At 24.8% G+C, this 20,136-nt stretch overlaps 2 protein-coding genes across 6 annotated transcripts; one reads left to right on the forward strand and one right to left on the reverse strand.

The window, feature by feature from the left end:
* Window positions 1-4,329: 4,329 nt before the first annotated feature.
* On the reverse strand, window positions 4,330-10,258 carry LOC126900835 (alkaline ceramidase 3). Of its 5 annotated transcripts, none has more exons than XM_050676814.1 (7): window positions 10,046-10,258; window positions 8,297-8,408; window positions 6,812-6,935; window positions 6,515-6,620; window positions 6,148-6,441; window positions 5,346-5,450; window positions 4,330-5,268 (listed from the first exon to the last, which is right to left on the reverse strand). In XM_050676814.1, the coding sequence occupies exons 2-7, from the start codon at window positions 8,375-8,377 to the stop codon at window positions 5,160-5,162; spliced, it is 819 nt and encodes a 272-aa protein (XP_050532771.1). In that variant the 5' UTR covers window positions 8,378-8,408; window positions 10,046-10,258; the 3' UTR covers window positions 4,330-5,159. The 5 variants fall into 5 exon arrangements, with proteins under 5 accessions (XP_050532771.1, XP_050532769.1, XP_050532770.1 ...); XM_050676812.1 differs by having other exon boundaries at window positions 6,812-6,922; window positions 8,272-8,408; window positions 10,046-10,255; XM_050676813.1 differs by lacking the exon at window positions 10,046-10,258 and adding an exon at window positions 9,049-9,145 and having other exon boundaries at window positions 6,812-6,922; window positions 8,272-8,408.
* A 341-nt stretch (window positions 10,259-10,599) lies between these two features.
* Window positions 10,600-20,024, forward strand: LOC126900807 (integrator complex subunit 6). Its single transcript, XM_050676764.1, has 14 exons — window positions 10,600-10,993; window positions 11,068-11,145; window positions 11,313-11,733; window positions 11,809-12,023; window positions 12,120-12,278; window positions 12,342-12,494; window positions 12,618-12,845; window positions 12,908-13,056; window positions 13,204-13,325; window positions 13,387-13,593; window positions 15,817-15,953; window positions 17,025-17,262; window positions 17,656-17,985; window positions 18,113-20,024. Exons 1-14 carry the CDS (start codon window positions 10,877-10,879, stop codon window positions 18,268-18,270), a joined length of 2,712 nt encoding a protein of 903 aa, XP_050532721.1. The 5' UTR covers window positions 10,600-10,876; the 3' UTR covers window positions 18,271-20,024.
* Window positions 20,025-20,136: the final 112 nt, after the last annotated feature.

Raw genomic sequence — 20,136 nt, forward strand, 5'->3', positions numbered from 1 at the left:
TTTTGTAATGTTTCCCTTTTATTATTATATTTATTAACATACTTAAATATTAATTTTTATTATTGTTAGATTTTATTAAGATGTAATTACTATTTATTTATTTATTGAATTTTTGTTTATTTGTTTTATAACATTAAATAAACCTTGTAAACTGTAAATAAATCACTATTATTTTTACTTTTTTTTTCTAAATATATTTTTTAAACAAGGGCGTTATTTCAGTTTTTTTATTGGGAGGAAATCCATAGTCATAGGTATTGGTGAGGGATATAGCTTCCTAAAAATTGTGAAAAGTCATATTTATTGTTATATATATTTATTTTTTGTAGGGGAAAAATTACATTTAGCTACCTAAAAAAATCATATCACCAACTAACCTCTATGGAGGGGTAGTCTTTAGGGGTAGTTAAAAACTAATAAAATACTGCGTATTTATTTGCATTGATGTTGCTAATATCAGTAATAAAAAAATACTATTTTTGCATTATGTATACTAATAATGTTTTAATTATAAATTTGTTTAATGATTCCCAAGTGTACTATATTAATAAATATAATTGCCAATTTAGAAGTCAATCCAAATAATGTACAAAATATTTGTTCTTGAAAAATATACAGAGTGGAACAGATCTAACTGACAACTGTTATAACTATTAGTTTACATTTAGCTCTTACAATTTTTTTTAATAATTAATATATACTTACTACGTTAAAATACGTTACTATTAAAAAATAATTTTTTTTATAATTATAAAAGTTGTTTTAAAATTTCATAAAAGCCAGTTTTTATATATTAAAAATTGACTACTTATAGCTAAAAAATATAATTTTCGTGTAAAAAATCAATGTTATTTTAGTACTTAAAATTGTCGTAACATTTCGAAAAATGAACGAACCAAAATAATTTTTTTTATATAAACACGTTACGTATTTCCTTTTCATTTAATATAAATTTTACGATAATCTGACCCTTTACCTGCTCACAGAGGGATTGAAAAAAGCAACTTTTTTACAAAACTCAACTTTTGAAAATGTTAAAATGTTCGCAAATACTGCGTCCTTTAAACATATGTTAAATTAAAGCTTATTTTATGTACTAGAGTTAAATAAAAAAAACAATTGTACTGATTACCTATCTTCTATGTGCAAATGCAGTCGAAGTAGAACAAAAATTAGGAGTTTTTTTGCTTTTGGAATAATCCATCAATTTCTTCAAATTTAACACTATCTACAGATTTGCATCGAAGCGTTTCTTATGACAGTGATTATAATCACTATCAGATATCATCTATACTTGTTCTAACTAGGCCACGTTTCTACTGTGTCACGATCCTACTGTACAAGCGTTTTTTAGCTTTGTTAATAATTAAAGAGACCTATTTTTAGACAATAAATGTTTGCCCCTTTTTAAAAAATGGTTTCAGCACCTCTGGATAACATTATGATATATTTAAACAATAAACGGAAAATTTTTTTTTAATCTGACCCTTGATTCTTCATAATTATTTGTGCATCGTTAACATTTGGTGTTGTTTTACTTAAAATAAGCAAAAAAATCATTTTAAATAATTTTTTAAAATTACATTTATCAGGTGGGTGGAGTGTCGTACCAGGATTTTTTAAAGACTTTTAGCTTCGATGCGAAGCTGAGAAGGTATTGGTTTTACTAAGATGTGTTTTTTTTTTTTTTTTGTGTGTCTGTTACCACTTTTTCTCAGCTCTCACCGAACCGATTTCTTTCAATGATACGTCAAAAGATCACAAATCGTATCTAGTCGAAGACATTACCCTTAAAAATTGAAAAAAATTCCCTCGTTCCCCGTAAAAGGGGGAAACCTCCAAAAAAATTACAAATTTAAAAATCGCTAATTTTCGAAATTTTTTCAATTTTTTTTACTTAAAAGTGCCATAACTTTTTCAAAAATAAACATATCAATATAATTCTTTTTTATATAGATGCATAATATCATTACCTTTCATTTGGTATATTTTTTTCATAAATTTAACCCTTAACCTGCCCACAAGGGGGGATTTAAAATGACAACTTTTTCACAAAAAATTAATTTTTTTAACTTAAATTTTGAAAATGTTCCGGAAGGTCTGACACTTTTATATATATCTTAAATTAAAGCTAATGTAATATACTTTATCATGGAAAAAAAAAATTTCGGACTTTATTTTATCTTCAAGGTGAAAATGGCTACCAAATGCTATTATTGTGTGAAAATTCTCAATTTTATTTTTTACATTTTTAACATTATAATGCTATAACTTATTGAAAAGTGTATTGATCAATATAATTTTTTTATGGGAAATACTATTTTCTAATAATCTCTTTTTTATTCGACATACTTTGTCTTAATCAGGATATTAATAAGGAACTAGCAGTTTATGAAGCTTTTGGAATAATCCAACAATTTTTTAAAATTAAACACTATCTAAAGATTTGCATCGAAGCGTTTTTTTTTATAGTGATTTTAATCACTGTCAGATATCATTATACTTGATCCAACTATGCCACGTCACCACTGTGCCGCGACCCCCCTGTGCTGGGTTTTTTTTTTTTTTTGTTTTTTGACTTATCACATACTCTTACTATCGTAAGTCTTTAAAAAAAAAAACGTTTTACGAGCCATTTAGGTTTTTTGCTTCTAAAAGCGATTCCCCCATACTTTTTTTGCGTAGACTAGAGAAGTTTCCGACCCAGTCCGATTTTAACTCCTCTAGATCTTTTCTAACCACATCTAGCCATCTTTGCCTTGGATATCCCCTTGGTCTTTTCCGATCTATTTGATTCACCATTACTATTATTATAAGAGACCTATCAGCTCTCCACGTATGCCCAGCCCAGGGAAGTCTTGAACTCTTAACAAACTGCACTATGTCCTCTTTTAAATAATAATTCATTCTTCAGTTCCTCATTTGACCTCCTTAACCATTTTTCCTTATTTTCATCGAAAAATAGGTCCATACATTTTTCTTAAAATTTTCCTCCCAAAGTCGAACAGTTTATCGTAGCGCAAGTCTTATTATGTAATTAATAATAATTGCCCAATGGGGTAAACCTTTAGTCGCTTTTTGGCTACGGCACTGGATGTCCTAAACTTTTGTTCAACTTACATCACTGCTATCAAAAACCAGTTCGTAGGGTTATATGTCTTATTGTGCTAAAATTTTACTTATGTTAATATCACAATAATAATTAACATTCAAAATCATAATAGCATACCGATGATTAATTAGCTGTTTTATGGTATAACTATATGAAAAAGAAATAATTAATCAAATATTATATAATATCTTATTTATGAACTAAGGTAAGTGATTATTATGGAAAAATATAATAAAAAAAAAAAAAATACAATTAAATAATTTCTATAAGATTATTTTTTCGATTTTAAAATCGATTCTGACTTGGTGATTTTATTGTTAAATTGATTGATTTTAATGAAAATTTAAAAAAAAATTTACACCTCGTCGTTTTTGAGATTTTGTGAAATTTTTGGAGACGCGATAAAAGAGAAAGCAGCCTCCATTTGACCGACATCGACGATCGTATTCCGATAAATTGGAGTTATCGTCGCGTTTGTTTCGTATCCTATGAAATTTTGTCCGTAATTTATTTAATTTCTGATTTAAAATAAATTTGTGTTGTAAATAAAAGTATGTGCTTAAAAACTATCAAAGCGTTATATTAGTAATTATATATCAAAGACTAAAACAGATATTTAGTAACATATCACTAATTAACCATCTACTATGATGAAATTGATCATGCAAGTATAATTTTTTTTATTTTAGATTTTTCCAGGGTTCAAAAGCGATTTTTAGTTCATTATTCTATTAATTATCTGCACATTAATGTATTTATATTTAAAAAAAATTTAAAAATTTATTCGTTTTTAAAAATTGCCCGTCATTACTTTTGGTTGATAGTAGCATAACAAAAATTCTCTTAAAAAAACATATTTGTTGTGAAGACTAACAATAATACCATCTCAAACAAATACTTGATTTCAGTATAAATGAATTATATGATGCTAAATAGTTAAATTTTCAAGTAACTAATTTTTTACTTGGTCAATTCATGACTATCATACAAACATTAAAAATATAATAGAAATAAGTAAAAAAGAATATTGTCGAAAAATATTATTACCTCTTTAAAATTAGCTCTTAAAAATTTTAAAAATTCCAACCCCTGGTACACTATGCTTAGATGCTTTGGACCCTAAAAAAATTCATTGTTTTATTTATTAAACAAATATTCAACATAAACCATGAAAATAATGAAAACGAATAATCATATATAATTAAAAGCAATAATAATCAAAGTGTTATAAATATTTTATTTTTAAAATTTTTAAACTTATAAAATAAGTTATTTAAGCAAAATAATATGAGATCACTACAAATAAAAAAATTATGAACTTATTTTCCAGTGACTAGAGCTGTATAATAATAAATATAATTTACATTTTTCAACATAAGCTTTTTGTACAAATGATAAACTTAATCACTTAATTTAAGTTATTTAAAATAAACAATTATTAGGCACAGTAGTCATTTGTAAAAAAAAAAAAATAATAATAATAATAATCTAAATCAGTATTACGTGTAAGTAAATACTTACAAGTATTTCAGTACTTTTCAAGCATATTAATAAAATAATTTTTTTAATTAAGTAAAATTAAATTCAATTATTTAAAAAAAAAGGGCAATTCTATGGTGCTTGGATCAAAAATTTTCAATCTAACAAACAAAGTATTAAAAATCGAAGTTTAACACATTTTTACTTTGTAAGTAACTTCTAATTTTTTGAAGTTTAAATTAGCTAGTAAAATTGTATTTCAGTCTAAATTGTTTAACCAATAAAAACTTATAAGTATGATAAATTTAGGTATTTAAAAACTAATTTTTTAATTTAGGAATTATTACTCAAGCACCACAGAGTTCATATAAAATTATCACTATATATCACAATTACTAGACTATTTGTAATATAAAAAAAAATTGGCAATAATTATAGCATTCATACTACCTTGGTGGTAGTTATAATTATAGTTGTAAAATTATCATTGTACAAGTATAACATATTTTGTATATATTACAAGATACATATTTTAAAATTATTTAACTTAAATATAAAATAAATAAGATCAATATTTTTTTTCAGTATTTCTCCAGCGTATGGTAAAATATAAATGCATTGGCAATAAAATATCAGTTTGTCTTAACTTTTTATGGTAATCATATGTGGAATGTATACTAAAAAGAAATTTGGTTATAATAAGTAAACAACAAAGAAATTTTGCTAAATTTTACAAGGCAAAATTTAATATTACCAAAATAAAACTTGAACATAAACTCCATAACCTGCAAATATATGCCACCAACCATGCATTTGAGAAATTGGTCTTAATAATATGGGGATTTTTTCTCGTAAATACCTGTAGAAAAAAATTTTTATTTAATTTTAAGTTTACTCAAATATTAGAAAATTATACTTATAGAGAATTTTATTTCATATCCTTACATGCTGAGATAAGGGTGATTTAATGTTTTTTACATCTTCCAAAAACAAATTATCTTTATTATATAGTTCAAAAATGAGAATTAAAAAATATTTAAGTAAAAAACTTGTCAGAATAATTTAATTATAATGATAATTATTATTTTATTTATTCCAAAATAAACAAATAAATTACGCCTTATAAGTCAAACAGTACACAAGTAATTAACAAAATGATTAAAACAATATAATAGACTCAAAAGTAAAAAACACTATCATACAAATAAAGTTCACTCTAAATTCCTAAAATAATGGTTAAGAATAATTTTTAGATTTGAAAGTCTTTAGGAATTCATAAATTCCTGGAGTTATTTTCTGGAATATAATGGTTTAAAAAACACAAATAATTTTTTTTTGATTGGTAATAAAATCACTTAAAAAGTCTATTATGGGAATATTAAGCATATTTTTCAAAAAAGATTCATTAAAATTTTGAAATAAAATAAAACTTTCCTAAATAGTCATATATCTATTAATGCATTTTCAATTGTCTTATTCAATGATAGTTTTAAAAACTATGCAGTAATGCTATGTAATTGAAAAAGTTTTAAGTGTTGTACAATAAATAAACTTACGTAAGATCTTTACAGAATATATTATCAATATTCCATAGAAAAAATCCAAAGAGATATAATGCTAATGCAACGGCAAACAGTTTTTTGCAAATAGCACATTTAAATTCAATTATAATTTTTATTTCTTGTACTAATGATATAAAAACTAATACACCATAACATATATGCTGCAATAAAGGTTGTGGCCACATAAGATAGATTACAGCAAATCCAACACTAATAATTGTTAACAAAAACAATAATAATTTATTAGGTAATGCAGTTTCAGATTTGACGTTGTACTTTATAATTGATCTAAAAATAACAAGTACCACAATTAATATTTTCATAAAGTTTTTAAAATATTTTGAATAAATAAAATATTTACAAGCAATAAATACAGTAACATGTTCCCCAGACCATTGGTAATTCATCAAACAACTGCATTTTGTACAAAAGTGTCATATGAAATGCCCAACTGCCCATTCCAACAACTGTATTACAAAGTTGCAATATTTTATAATTAAAATAATATAAACTTTGAAACAAATATTGAAAATTACAATTTTTTTTATTTTTTTTGGATATACAATGTGTTTTAATTAAAATATTTCATATAATTTATTAAATGAATTAATAAGTTTAATATTTCATTAAATCACCTTATAGAAACAAAATAACTTACCCATAATGCATAAATAGCAAAACAGAAATCTACGAGCAAATTTTTGTTTTTTCATATCCCAAATTCCCCATAAAGGTGGTATTATCATCATTAAGTTACTTAAAGTATTCCCTGTTAAAAAAATCTAAAGTAAAATTAATTTTATCAATCAAATATTATGTCTCACATAAAAAAAATATAAAACTTATTATAATTTTATTTTCTAAATTAAATAATATCCTTTTTTCTATTATTTTCAAAAAAAAAATTTGTTTCTCTCTTTCTCTTTCTCCTTTAATGTAGCATCAGTTTAAGTTTTTTAAATGAAAACAAATATATTTAATTAGCTTCAAAATAAGAAAATTACTAGATGATAACAACTTTTGAAACAGTATTTTAAGAAATTAGCACTTTTATACTAGAACGGAAGAAGTAAAATGGGTGTGCTTTTTTTTCTCTATGGTATACATAACTACACTACTCTTCCTACCATAGTATAAAAGTACTAATATATTTTAAAATACTATATTAAAAGCTATTATTAACCAGTCATTTTCTTATTTTTAAGTTAATTAAACAAAAGTTAATGGAAACATTAAATGTTTACATTTAAAAAACATAAGTACTTTAAAGGGGAGGGGGGTAAAGAACAATTTTTTTTTTATATCATAGAACATAGGATACTATTAACTACTCAAGATAAAAAATTTTAGTATGTTTATATTTTAAAAATTTTGTGTGAAGAATAATTAATCAATCACCTTAGGGTTTGTTAGAAACATCTTCAGAATTTACAATATTCCTATACTTTTAATTTAGCCTGGGAGAAATTTTCTTATTATTTTTATAATGTGTTATCATTCCAAATTTAGATTCAACAAGTTATTAATTCATTCTTTTGTTTTTTTTTACCATATCATGGCTTACTCGATAGTTATTTATACTGGTAGTAAAATTGCTACAGAAATAAGGTGTTTTTAATAATGAACTTAACTTAAGTCATAATAGATCAAAAAAAGGCTAGTAAAAGTGTAGTCTGTGATACTATCACTAAGTTTTGAGAGATCAGCAAAAGGTATGTAAAGTAAAACCAAAAATACATTTATATATCTATACTCTATAGCAGCGAATCCTTTGTTAACTAAGAAATAAGTATTTGAAAACATTTAATCAACCTTTTGTTTTTAGTCTATGGCCACAATCATGTGGAGCACATACAAGATGTCTGTCAAACAAAAATCAGAAATTTTAAAGGATATATCAATGTTTTTTTTTTTGTGATTTTATTATTTCTAATAAAATAATTGAGAAATTAAATCCTGCATTTGTTTCTAACACACCAGTACAATATATAAATTCTTGACTTTTTTAGATTTCTATAATTTTTATAGCTATAAAAGTACATTAAATTTAGTCAAATTTTATCAACATCACATTTTTATTATCATACTTCACTATTAACTTAATTTAATTTTTCTTACAAAATTCAGCAATGTAATAATTTACTTCGTAGTTCTTTTCACACCAATCTATGGTAGCTGTGGTTGGGCCCCAATAGCCAGTATTATTGAATTCATGAAATTCCATTGTAAAAACTAGAATTTTTGGTTGAAGAAACCTAAAGATAAAAAATTGTAAACATGTAAAATATTTGTCTTAATATATGAAGTTTTCTAGAATTGCAAATAATAATAAAACTTCTTTACATCTAACATCTGTATCCCAGGGTTTAGTATCAATAGACCGTTTTAAAAGAAAAGAATAAAATAAAACTATTTTTGAAATGTTTATTAAATAAGCATTTCAAAAATACTTTTAGCTTCGATGCGAAGTACGTCAAAAGATCACAAATCTTATCTAGTCGAAGACATTACCCTCAAAAATTGAAAAAAATCCCCTCGTTCCCCGTAAATGGGGGAAACCTCCAAAAAATTACAAATTTAAAAATCGCTAATTTTCAAAATTTTTTCAATTTTTTGTACTTAAAATTGCTATAACTTTTTTAAAAATGACCTAATCAACATAATTTTTGTTTTATATAGATGCATGACATCATTACTTTTCATTTGGTATATATTTTTTTTATATATGACCCATTACCTGCCCACAGGGGGGGATTTAAAATGACAACTTTTTCACAAAAAATTAATTTTTTTAACTTAAATTTTGAAAATGTCCGGAAAGTCTGACACTTTTATATATATCTTAAATTAAAGCTAATGTAATGCACTTTATTATGGAAAAAAAAATGTTCGTACTTTATTTTGTCTTCACGGTGAAAATGTCTACCAAATGCTTTTTTTAAGTGAAAATTCTCGATTTTATTTTTTACATTTTTAACTTTATAATGCTATAACATATTGAAAAGTGTATGGATCAACATAATTTTTTTATGAGAAATAATATTTTTTAATAATCCCTTTTTAATTCAGGATATTAATAAGGAACTAGCAGATCATGTAGCTTTTGGAATATTCCACCAATTTTTTAAAATTAAACACTATCTAAAGATTTGCATCGAAGTGTTTTTTTTGATAGTGATTTTAATCATACTTAATCCAACTATGCCATGTCACCACTGTGCCGCGACCCCCCTGTGCTGGGTTTTTTTAAAATAAATTACCCTTAACAAAAACAAAATATAAAATATTTTAAAGATGAAATACTATAGGAGAATACTATTCAATTCATTAATTCAAAATTTGTTTATTCTCGAGTCTGACAAAAAGAAAAATTAATAGGAAAACAAATACGTGAGCGTGTAATAAGAAAGTATAATAGGAATTTTTTTTTTTCAAGTTTAAGGAAATTCTAATTAATTTATTTCTTTAAAAAGATAAAATTAATAAACTAATTCAAATTTTAACTATTATACTGCCATGAATTCAAATTAACTCTCACACAATATTTTTAATTTTTTTTTAATTGGTTTTTTTTATACTGACTACAAGTATGCAAAAATAAAATGTTGGTGTAAAATAGTCAAAAAGTTATAGCACTTTAAAGTTTGTTAATAACACTATTAGCAGGCCGCACCTAGGGTATTCCTCAAATGTACTTTAATTTTGCTTGAGATTCAGAATTTTTCTTACTACTATAAGAAACAATTTAGGATAAAATTTGATAAGAATTAGTTATAACTGTTTAATTTAATTTAACAATCTTTAATTAAACCAAATAAGTTTAAATTTTCACACGAAATAGTAGAATATTGTTTATATTAAAATTTTGTAAATATGTATTATTTGAGTTTACCTATGCTATTCCTTTCCAAAAATCTTATCCCTGTGAAACTTTCATGTGATTCATTCATCAACTTTAAAAAAGTAGTGACAGTAAGATTTGAATATAAATACAAGTAACAAAATGTATTCCATTTTATTATTTATTCATAGATTAAAAGACTGCGAAAAGAATTATTCGTTATACTACCCTTTATTTAACTATTACCAATTATAAAATATTATCTATTAGTAATCAGAATTTAATGCAGTGACACCACCTAAATTAGTTGCAATATGATACCATCTAGCATACACAAATTTTTAAAATGAATAAGCAAATTATGAATAATTCACCATGCTAAAATTATTTTTACACACGAAAATTCGTATTGTAATTAATTATTGAATTAAATTTAAATGTCTTTATTTATAATTTATATGTAATTCATATTGTCAGTTATCTGTTATAATTTGAAAAGTCAGGAGGAGATAGTACACCAATTTTTGTAGTGACAAAAGAGGAGTGACTTATTAATGAGCGCTCTCTGGCGGATCCTACAAATTTGCTTTAGCCCATTTCTGAAAACAGCATAATTGTAAAAGTTGGGTTTTGGACGTCAGCTCACGTGCACGCATATCACAGTTTCTGCCGCTCAGTCTTAAATTTCTTAAACAACCGTCAAAAATGGCCGTCACAGTCCACGTATGATCATCGACCCAATTAATTTTCTATTTACCTAGCCGCAATGATATAATAATCAACATTCAGTTCATGAAAAATTCACACAGTATTTTTAAAAAAATCCTAATGTACAGCCGTGTTCTGAAGTTTTGTAAATTCCTTTGTTGACAAACCCTAGGCATGACTATTATTGTATTTCTCATTGATACTTCGGCGTCCATGTGTCAGAGGACCTATGTAGGAGGAAGGCCAACCCTCTTGGATATTGCAAAAGGAGCAGTAGAGTCTTTTGTTAAGGTTTGAATACAGTATTCTTATCTTTATATAGGTGAAAATTTATAAAAGATTAAAAAAAAATTAATTTTACGCAGGTGAGACAAAGATCTTCTGAAAGTCGAGGTGATAGGTATATGCTTCTTACTTTTGAAGAACCTCCAGCTAATATAAAGGTAATACAAATTAATAATAGTTTAAAAGATAACTAGTAAATTTGACCAATAGAAAAGTGTTATTAATAATTTTATAATATACTTTATTATTATAATTTTTTTATTAAAATCTACTTCAATTTCTAATAAATCAATATTTTTTTAATAATTGTAAAATATTATTACAGGCTGGTTGGAAAGAAAATATTGGTGCTTTTATGAATCAATTAAAAAATTTAAGATGTGCTGAAATGACTACATTAGGTCTTGCATTAAAAAACGTTTTTGATATACTCAATATTAATCGTATGCAAAGTGGTATAGATACGTATGGACAAGGGCGTTCACCGTTTTTTCTTGAACCTTGCATCATTGTTGTAATAACAGATGGTGGTCGATTATCAAATGCATCAACTGTTGTAGATGAATTTAACTTGCCCATGACAAACCCAATACCTGGTTGGGAAATGACACGAGAACCTTTTCGTTGGGATCAACGGTTATTTTCATTAGTTTTACGTATGTCTGGTACACCAACTGTTGAACGTGATACAGGGCTGGTTGCTAATGATACATCCCCTATAGATGCAATGTGTGAAGTTACTGGAGGTATATTTAAATTTTTAGTTCATCAAAATTGAAAATTATTTGTTATTCTAAATTTACCATATATTTAATTTACAGGTAGATCATATTGTATAACTTCACAAAGAGTTCTGATGCAATGTATAGATAGCTTAGTACAAAAAATTCAAAGTGGCGTTGTTATTAATTTTGAGAAAATTGGTCCTGAACCAATGCCAATTAATGATAAAGAAAATGGAGTTGATACAGATATAGTCTATGATGAATTTGGAAAAATTGGTTTCGGAAACATTGACCAAATTCATCAAAATGGAGTATGATACATAAAATGTTTTTTTTTTTTTTAATTAAATTAATTTTAGAATTTAAATATAAATAATAATAATTATTAATTTAATTTTAACTTATAGAATAAGACAAATGGATTACCAAATATTCAGCCACCTACAAATTCATGGCAAAACTGTCGAAAATTAATTCATGTACCAAAATCTGCTCAAAAAGGATTTCCTATGGGTTTTTGGCCTATTCCTGAATCATATTGGCCAGAAAATACCATGAATTCTTTGGTAAAATATCACAAATTAAATTAATGTAAAATTGAATTTTTAATTTACAATTATTTTCTATAGCCTCCAAGATATGCTCATCCAACTGTTAAGTTTTCTTGTGTTAATCAAGAACCTATGGTTATTGAAAGTTTACCATTTGATAAATATGAACTAGAACCATGTCCATTAACTCAATTTATATTATCAAGAAAGCAACCCACTCTCTGTTGGCAGGTAATCAATTATTTTCATGAGATTTTTTACTTAAATAAAATATGGTTCTTTCATAGCCTTCTTTAATTAATAACTTATCATTTTACCAAACTTAATTAATGTGTATATAAATTTTATTTTAAGGTTTTTGTTGCTAATAGTTTTAAAACACCAGATGTCATGCATCCTTTTGGTTATTTGAAAGCCAGTACTACCCTGTCTTGTGTCAATCTTTTTGTTTTACCTTATAATTACCCTTTGCTTTTACCTATTCTTGATGAATTGATCAAAGTTCATAGACTCAAACAAACTCCAGAATGGCGAGCACAATTTCAAGCGTATTTACGTAGTACACCTGGTTATTATAACGCTGTATGTACTAATTAAAAATAATATATTTTTTTTTTTTTTTATTGATAAAAAATATTGTTTAGCCTTTAAGAAGAGCATTAACCAGAATGGGTGTTCCAAATACTGTTGTGACTTCACTTGTACCAGATACTGCTGACAATGCTTCTTTAAGTTATTCTGTGCTAAGTTATCTTAAGAGATTAAAAACTCAAGCAAAAACTGAATATGATAGGTATAAATATAGATGAAAACAAATTAACGTCAAGAATATTTATTATAAATGTTTTACTGAAATATATTATCATATCTATAATTAGAATTTAAATGTTTTTACTTACTACTATATTATATTTTATTTTTTTTTGGTTTATTATTGTAGATTATGTACTGAAGTAACTAATAAACAAACTGCAAAATCAAATGTAAATATGGCTGACTACGTAAGAATTAATCATTTATCTCTATTAAAAAAAGATGTATCAACTAATCCTCAACTTCAGAGTAATTTTTTTTATTTTTATCTTATTAACAGTAACAATATTTAATTTTCCAAAATTTTCAGATAAATTTATTCATTTGAGGGAACAACTTAATGATTTCAACAATTACGTTGTAGGAACTGCTAAACGAAAAAATGTTGAATGTAACAAAACTGGTGGTTCTGGTTTTCGTAATCCTTTTGATATTTCTAGAAGTAAACTTCTGGAAGTTGTAAAAAACATGCAAAATAATTTTTCACAATTGTCTCAAACAAAGCTATTTGATGATGGTATAAATTTAATTTTATATTTATATATGGGGTGATTCTTAAGTAACATTTATTTATTTTTCCACTTGTATCAATTAATTATGTTTAAGTTTTTTATATGGCAAGAAAAATACTTGTGTCTGTTTTTCTGTTAAAACTTGTACTACTTAAATTTTATATTTATTTAAAATACTCATTAAAAATATATTTTCAGACAAGATAAAACTTTTAATAGTAAATAACTAGTTTAAATAAATTAAATAATAACTTTTGATACAATCAATACTCATTGTAATTCTATTTTAAAATAATTTATGCATGCTTAAACTATGATAAAATCATATTTTTAATTTCATTGTTGTGAAGATAAGAAAGTATAAATTTTACTATGATATTTTTTTTCCCTATATGTCTGTCGTCACTTTTTCTGAGCTCTCACCAGATAGATATTTTTCACAATACGTCAAAATATCACAAATCATATCTATTAAAAATTACAATATTTTAATTTAGTAAATTTCTACATTTTTCAAAGTTTTCTTTAAACTGCTTTAATATTTCAAAAATTGAAAAATCAAGAAACAATTTTTATATAAACTCTAAATATTTTCCTTTCATTTGATCTAATTTTTTTGAAAATCTGACCCTTACCTGCCCACAAGAGGGATTTAAAATAGAAACTTTTTGAACAAAAAATTGAATTTTTCAAATTAACTTTTGAAAATATTCCAGAAATACTTAAATTTTTATACACATGTTAAATTAAAGCTTATACTATTTATCATAAGTTAAAAAAAAATTGTTTAAACACTGTGTCTTGTTTATTTATACAGCCTTTGGACTTAAACATAAAATGTCATTTTAGTGTAATAATCATAATTTTTTGTTCTGTTATAATTTTTTATTTCAATTTTTTTTTTTTTTTTCAATTGTTTGTCTATATTTTAAGACAAATAGTTACCCCCTTTTACAAAAAATGAAAAAAAAAATTTTAATGATTTAATTGTTAGTTATAATTATTTTTAGGGAAAATTCATGCAAAATTTAATGTCAATCCAATATGTATATGATAAGGAAGGAGACTGCCTTGTCCATAAATATGTAATGACTACCAATGGCTTATGATAAATTGAAATAAAGAAATACAGAGTGATTTTTTAATAGCCAATCTCTTATACATTCAATTTAATTAACATAATAATTATTTTTAAGGAAATCATTTTTAATGTTATTTAGTTCCAAATATTTCAAATAATAATAATTTTTTTAATTCATCCCTTATACCTTATAAGCGTGTTAATTTTTTTTGTTCAAGTGACCACATATATATTTAACTAGATTATAAAATAAAAAATAATCTAATTTAAATGATAAGGAATCAGATAACTTTTGACACATTTTTTCAGAAGTTATAACTATTTATTGTAATATAGTCAAGTTGTGTGGGTTATGTAATTTTTGTTATTACTGATTACTTTGTCATGCTTTTCTCCACTTTATATTTAAAATGTTAATAACTTCTGAAGTACAACAATTTCGAAAAGTGTTTCAACTAGTCTTTCCCTTAATTAGATAATTTTTTATTTAATTAGCTAGTTATATATGTATCTAATCATTAAAAAAAAAATTGAAACCCTTATAATGTATAATGGATATATTTCTTGATTATTAATTCAAAAAAATATATAGAATTAAATAGTACCCAAAATTATTTTCTAAATATAATTTTTATTTTAAGTGACTAATATCAAAATTATCACTCTGTAAACAATAACTTTTTAATTTCTCCATAAAATTTACAATACCATTCCTTTTAAAAATTAAACACTATCTACAGGTTTGCAATCGTTTAATGATAGTAATTTTAATCACTGATAGTTATCATCTATACTTGTTTTCACTCTGCTCTGTTTTTTTTATTATTTCTTTTAGTAATAAACAAATTTCTTGTTGATCTGATGAGGGTACAGCTTACTCTGATGTATATTTACAATGCATACTTCACCTGAATTACATACCCACTATGTATTAAAATGCTTGCAATTCAAAAATTATTTTTCTAAAATCATATTAACCCATCAATAATTTATATAAGAAAAGTGCCTAAAAATTATCCATTTAAATTTTTGAAATATTAAAAAGTAATAAATATGATTTTAATGTAGTCTAAGAATATATAAAAAAGTATTCAAAAACAAAATGACAATTATAAAAATAGTAAGATGTTTATATTTTTATTTTTAGAATTAATTCATTCAATGCCTGTAAGTCAAATGGGTAATTATCAAGAATATTTGAAACGAATGACTTCTCCACTTCGAGAAGTTGAATCTATGCCTGTAAGGCAACATATGTTTGGAAATCCATTTAAAATTGATAAAGTTAGTATCACTGAAAATATGCTTTATTATATGTGCTAAACTAATTAAAACTATTAACCAATTTAGTTGAATTATATTTAAAAAAAACCTTTCCAGTTTAAATTAAAGCATTGGCTTAACTAGCCAGGTACTTATAGGGGCTTAGCCCTCCTAAAATTTTCTAAAAGTTAAATATTTACTTATTAAATATTTATATTTCTAATTTTTGTCTTTTAAATATATTTTTAATAAAAGGATTCCAGTGCAACGTACTTTCCTGCTAGGGTCCTAACTAAGGGATGGCTAAGCTGTACCTATTTAATTTATATCCCACTAAAATGGCAGTTAGCTGTTTTGTGACCAAATAAATATAGACTCAACTAACAATGATAACAAGCATTTATTTCTATTTAATATTTTTTAAATATAACCTGACTGGATCTCTATAGATTGTGGTATCCAAGTTAGGTGAGGGAAGGCAGCGAGTGTACACAACCCAAAATAATAATAATAAGTAAAATAATAGTGTTTAATTTAGTAACTACAACAATACTGCGCGAATTAAGTTATCAGATCAATAAGGTATGTTGCCGCAAGCGTGGTAAAATGTCAACTGACTTCATTATGTTTTTAATTAATTTAAGAAAAGTGTGTAATCGATTTATTTACACCCGCACACCTCATACTTATAATTTAGTTGTAGGGTCATTTATGTTGATGTATTTATAAGTAAAAAAAAAAAAAAAAATACATTAAAATATTGGTATTCAGAATACTTTAACATCCCTTAAAATCCTAGAGTATTCAAAACTATTTAAATTGCATAATTTAGATTTATTGATAATTTTTTTAGGTTAAATAAGGACTTAAAAAAGTATTCCTGGGGTATTCAGGAAAGTATTCTTATATTATTGTATCCTTGTAGTCCTAGTATGATTTTAATAGATGAATTCTGTAATAATAATCATTTTACAAATTTGAAGTGTTGTATAAAAATTACATTATTTTAAATTAAAATTTGTATTATTTAATGAAAATCATCTCAAATTAAATTGTTTATTATTCTTATAATTAATTATATTAATACTTTAGAGAATGATGGTGGATGAAGCTGATGTTGACATGATAGGGACAGGGAGTGGTTCATCAAGTCCTAGAACTGGATCTAAAAGAGCAATTGATAGTGGACCTCCTCGTAGGAAGCCAGGGCCATTACCAAGACATATATGTGCATCACCACGCCCTAGGTCTCCTTCACCTGCACCATTTAATCTTGTTAATGTAATAGTAGAAGCTCCTCCTCTACTTTTACCCAATGGAGGGGAAGCCGGTTTGTTTTTTTATGTATTCTAATAATTAATAAGAAATCAATTTCTAATATTTCAGTAATAAAAAAAAAATAGTAATTTTTAATTATTACTAAAAAATATAACAATTATTTTTGAAACAACAAAATTATTTAATTTCTAGTTTAAAAAGAGATATTTTAATGTTTTGATCAGGGATAGATGTTAATAAATACTATTAATTAATAAATCCAGTATTAGTATGACTAACTAAAGAAAAGAAAATTATTTTTACCATATAAGATAGTATAACTTAAACAAAAATTAAATTTTTATCTTTTTTTCTATTTTATAATATTCTTTAGGCAATGATATATATGGCATTGATTTATACAATTTAAAAATTTGCATAATTTTTATTTTTACTTTATATATAGACGAGGAATTAACACCTCTCCCAATAAATGGTGAATGCTTCTCTAGAATGTCATGTCCGTCACCTCCTCCTCCAATTCTTGAACCTTATGAAAATAACTTCAATGATGAAATAGAAAATGAAGAAATCATACTAAATAATATTTCTTCTAACCATGTACATGTACCATTAGTCCGAGAAGAAAATTCCATTCGACAACATTTATTGACAGTAAATTCTAATGTTAACCAAGACTTGAATGATTTATCTCAACAAGAATTATTAGATATTAAACAACATAATGCTAAAGTTAAAAAACTTTTAATCATTGAAGTTAAACGACCTGGTAAAAGTAAGTAATCGTAATTCTTAAATAGGCAATATTAGCCTTCTGAACAGTTGTGAGTAAATTTATCTCAAAAAATTAATAATATTTACTTAACTAAAAATTTATAATTGTAGCTAAAATTTTATTGCAGATTATACAACTTTATTTCATTGTTTGGGAACCTTGAAAGGTCCAGCTTCTATACAACTAACTTATGTCAATGATATAATTGCAGAAGCCCTTAGGTTTAAAAGAAAAAAATTAGTTAACAAATTAGAAGAATTTAGAAAGTCATATATACGAATTTAAACTGCTGCCATATGATGAAAAAAGAAACGGGGAGTAAGAAATGAATTATCATTCTATCATTCTTATTCCTCTACATCATAAAAATTTGTGTTACTTTAAATCTCATTTTATTACCATCTGTAGAATTAGTGTGAATACTATAAATATTTTTTACAAAAAATATAAATGACCTTTTTTTGTAAAACAAATAATAAAATCAAAAGACTAGGTATATTACCAAAAATAAATTGTTTAATAGGTGAGTAGATAAGTACATAAATATCAACCATTTAGCTGATACCTGCAAATATCTTTCAACATTTTATTATTATTTATTTTAAACTAAAATATAAATTATACATAAAATATATTTAATTTATAACTGAAATCAGTATACATTTAACACAACATAACTTTTAATTATTCAAATTTGTAAAAAATTATTTTTTATGAACATTAGTAGACAACTAATTTTCTGTTGTTATATTTATAAACTTATATAGGAATACTTTAACATGACTAAGTATTGTTAGCAAAGATTTAACAAGTCTACAATACAAACCTCATTATTAGAAAAAAATGAATTAAGCACCAATTAAATCCATTTTGATACCATTGCACAAAAAATTGAATTTAAAAGTAATTTTGAAAAAGTACTTTTCCTATTTGACTAAATCATTATTTTAATAAATTATAGTTTTAATAACAAAATGTTTGACTAATTCTCATTTTTATAATTATAAAAACTAAATTTGATGTCCAAACAAGCAAAACTTGAAAGTTTAGCCGAGTCCTCTTGTGTTATTTAAAACAATTATTTGAATGTTCACATTCACCACTCAAAAACAAATTTAAGTTATGGTTCATCTGATAATAACTGTTATAATTATCAACATTTTTAAGTATTTCTAGCAAGCTATCAGCTATTTAATGTAAGAGAAATTCTGATATATATTTAAATGACATACAAAAATTAATCCTTTTCACTTTAGATTCTCTTCATAAAGAATTTGATTATAATAATTAAGAAACATTATTTTAAAAGATATACAGTAAAGTATTGGTTTGATTGTTGTTCATAAATTACATTATAGGGCATTTTAGCTAGTCATGGTTCAATTTGGAGTGACTTGGGTGCCATACTACTCTATTGGTGGTGTCCAATTATTACAATAATAATTATGTGGTAAAGATTCAATTTTTTCATTTGAAAATCGAAGTAAAAAGTTTTTTATATACCCAAACGTTACCTTAAGGCCACATTTTTAGACGCCCCTTCGAGCAAAAAAGAAAGGTCATAATTAGTATAATCGCGACCACGGTACATATGTTTTTCGGTTATGAGTAAAACAATTACAATTTTTATGTAGTACAACCGGGTATGGTATTTTTGAAAATTTGTCGCCTTGAGCAGAGGGTAACAGTTGCCTAAACTATGCCACTATCCCAAAATTATACGTTTTTTCTGTTATTAATAAAATTGTTTTTTTTATTTATTTTTTTTTTTTTGTGTTTAATTTTTGCAAAACTTAATTTTATCTCAGTTATATTTATAACTGATAGAAAATCAGTATTCATTTATATACAGGGTGTTCAATAAGTCAGGAAACGGGTTTCTATTGTTCTCATTGTTTGTAACAATGAGAACAATAGAAAACCGTTTCCTGACTTACTGAACACCCCTGTATATTACAACATATAGAAGATGTGATTGTCAATATTCAATTTTATACCAAATGCGCGGATTTAAAAATGTATTTTTTTTTTTTTTTTTTTTACAGCAAGACTTACTACGTTGATTATTTTTATATAAAACATGAAATTTAATTGCTAGGTACAAGAATTTTAATAGTTGTTATTTTATAAAGAAAGGTTTCTAATTTGCTG

This window comes from Daktulosphaira vitifoliae, unplaced genomic scaffold (genome assembly GCF_025091365.1).
Source record: "Daktulosphaira vitifoliae isolate Bord-2020 unplaced genomic scaffold, ASM2509136v1 Scaffold_3, whole genome shotgun sequence".
Classification (NCBI taxonomy): domain Eukaryota; kingdom Metazoa; phylum Arthropoda; class Insecta; order Hemiptera; family Phylloxeridae; genus Daktulosphaira; species Daktulosphaira vitifoliae.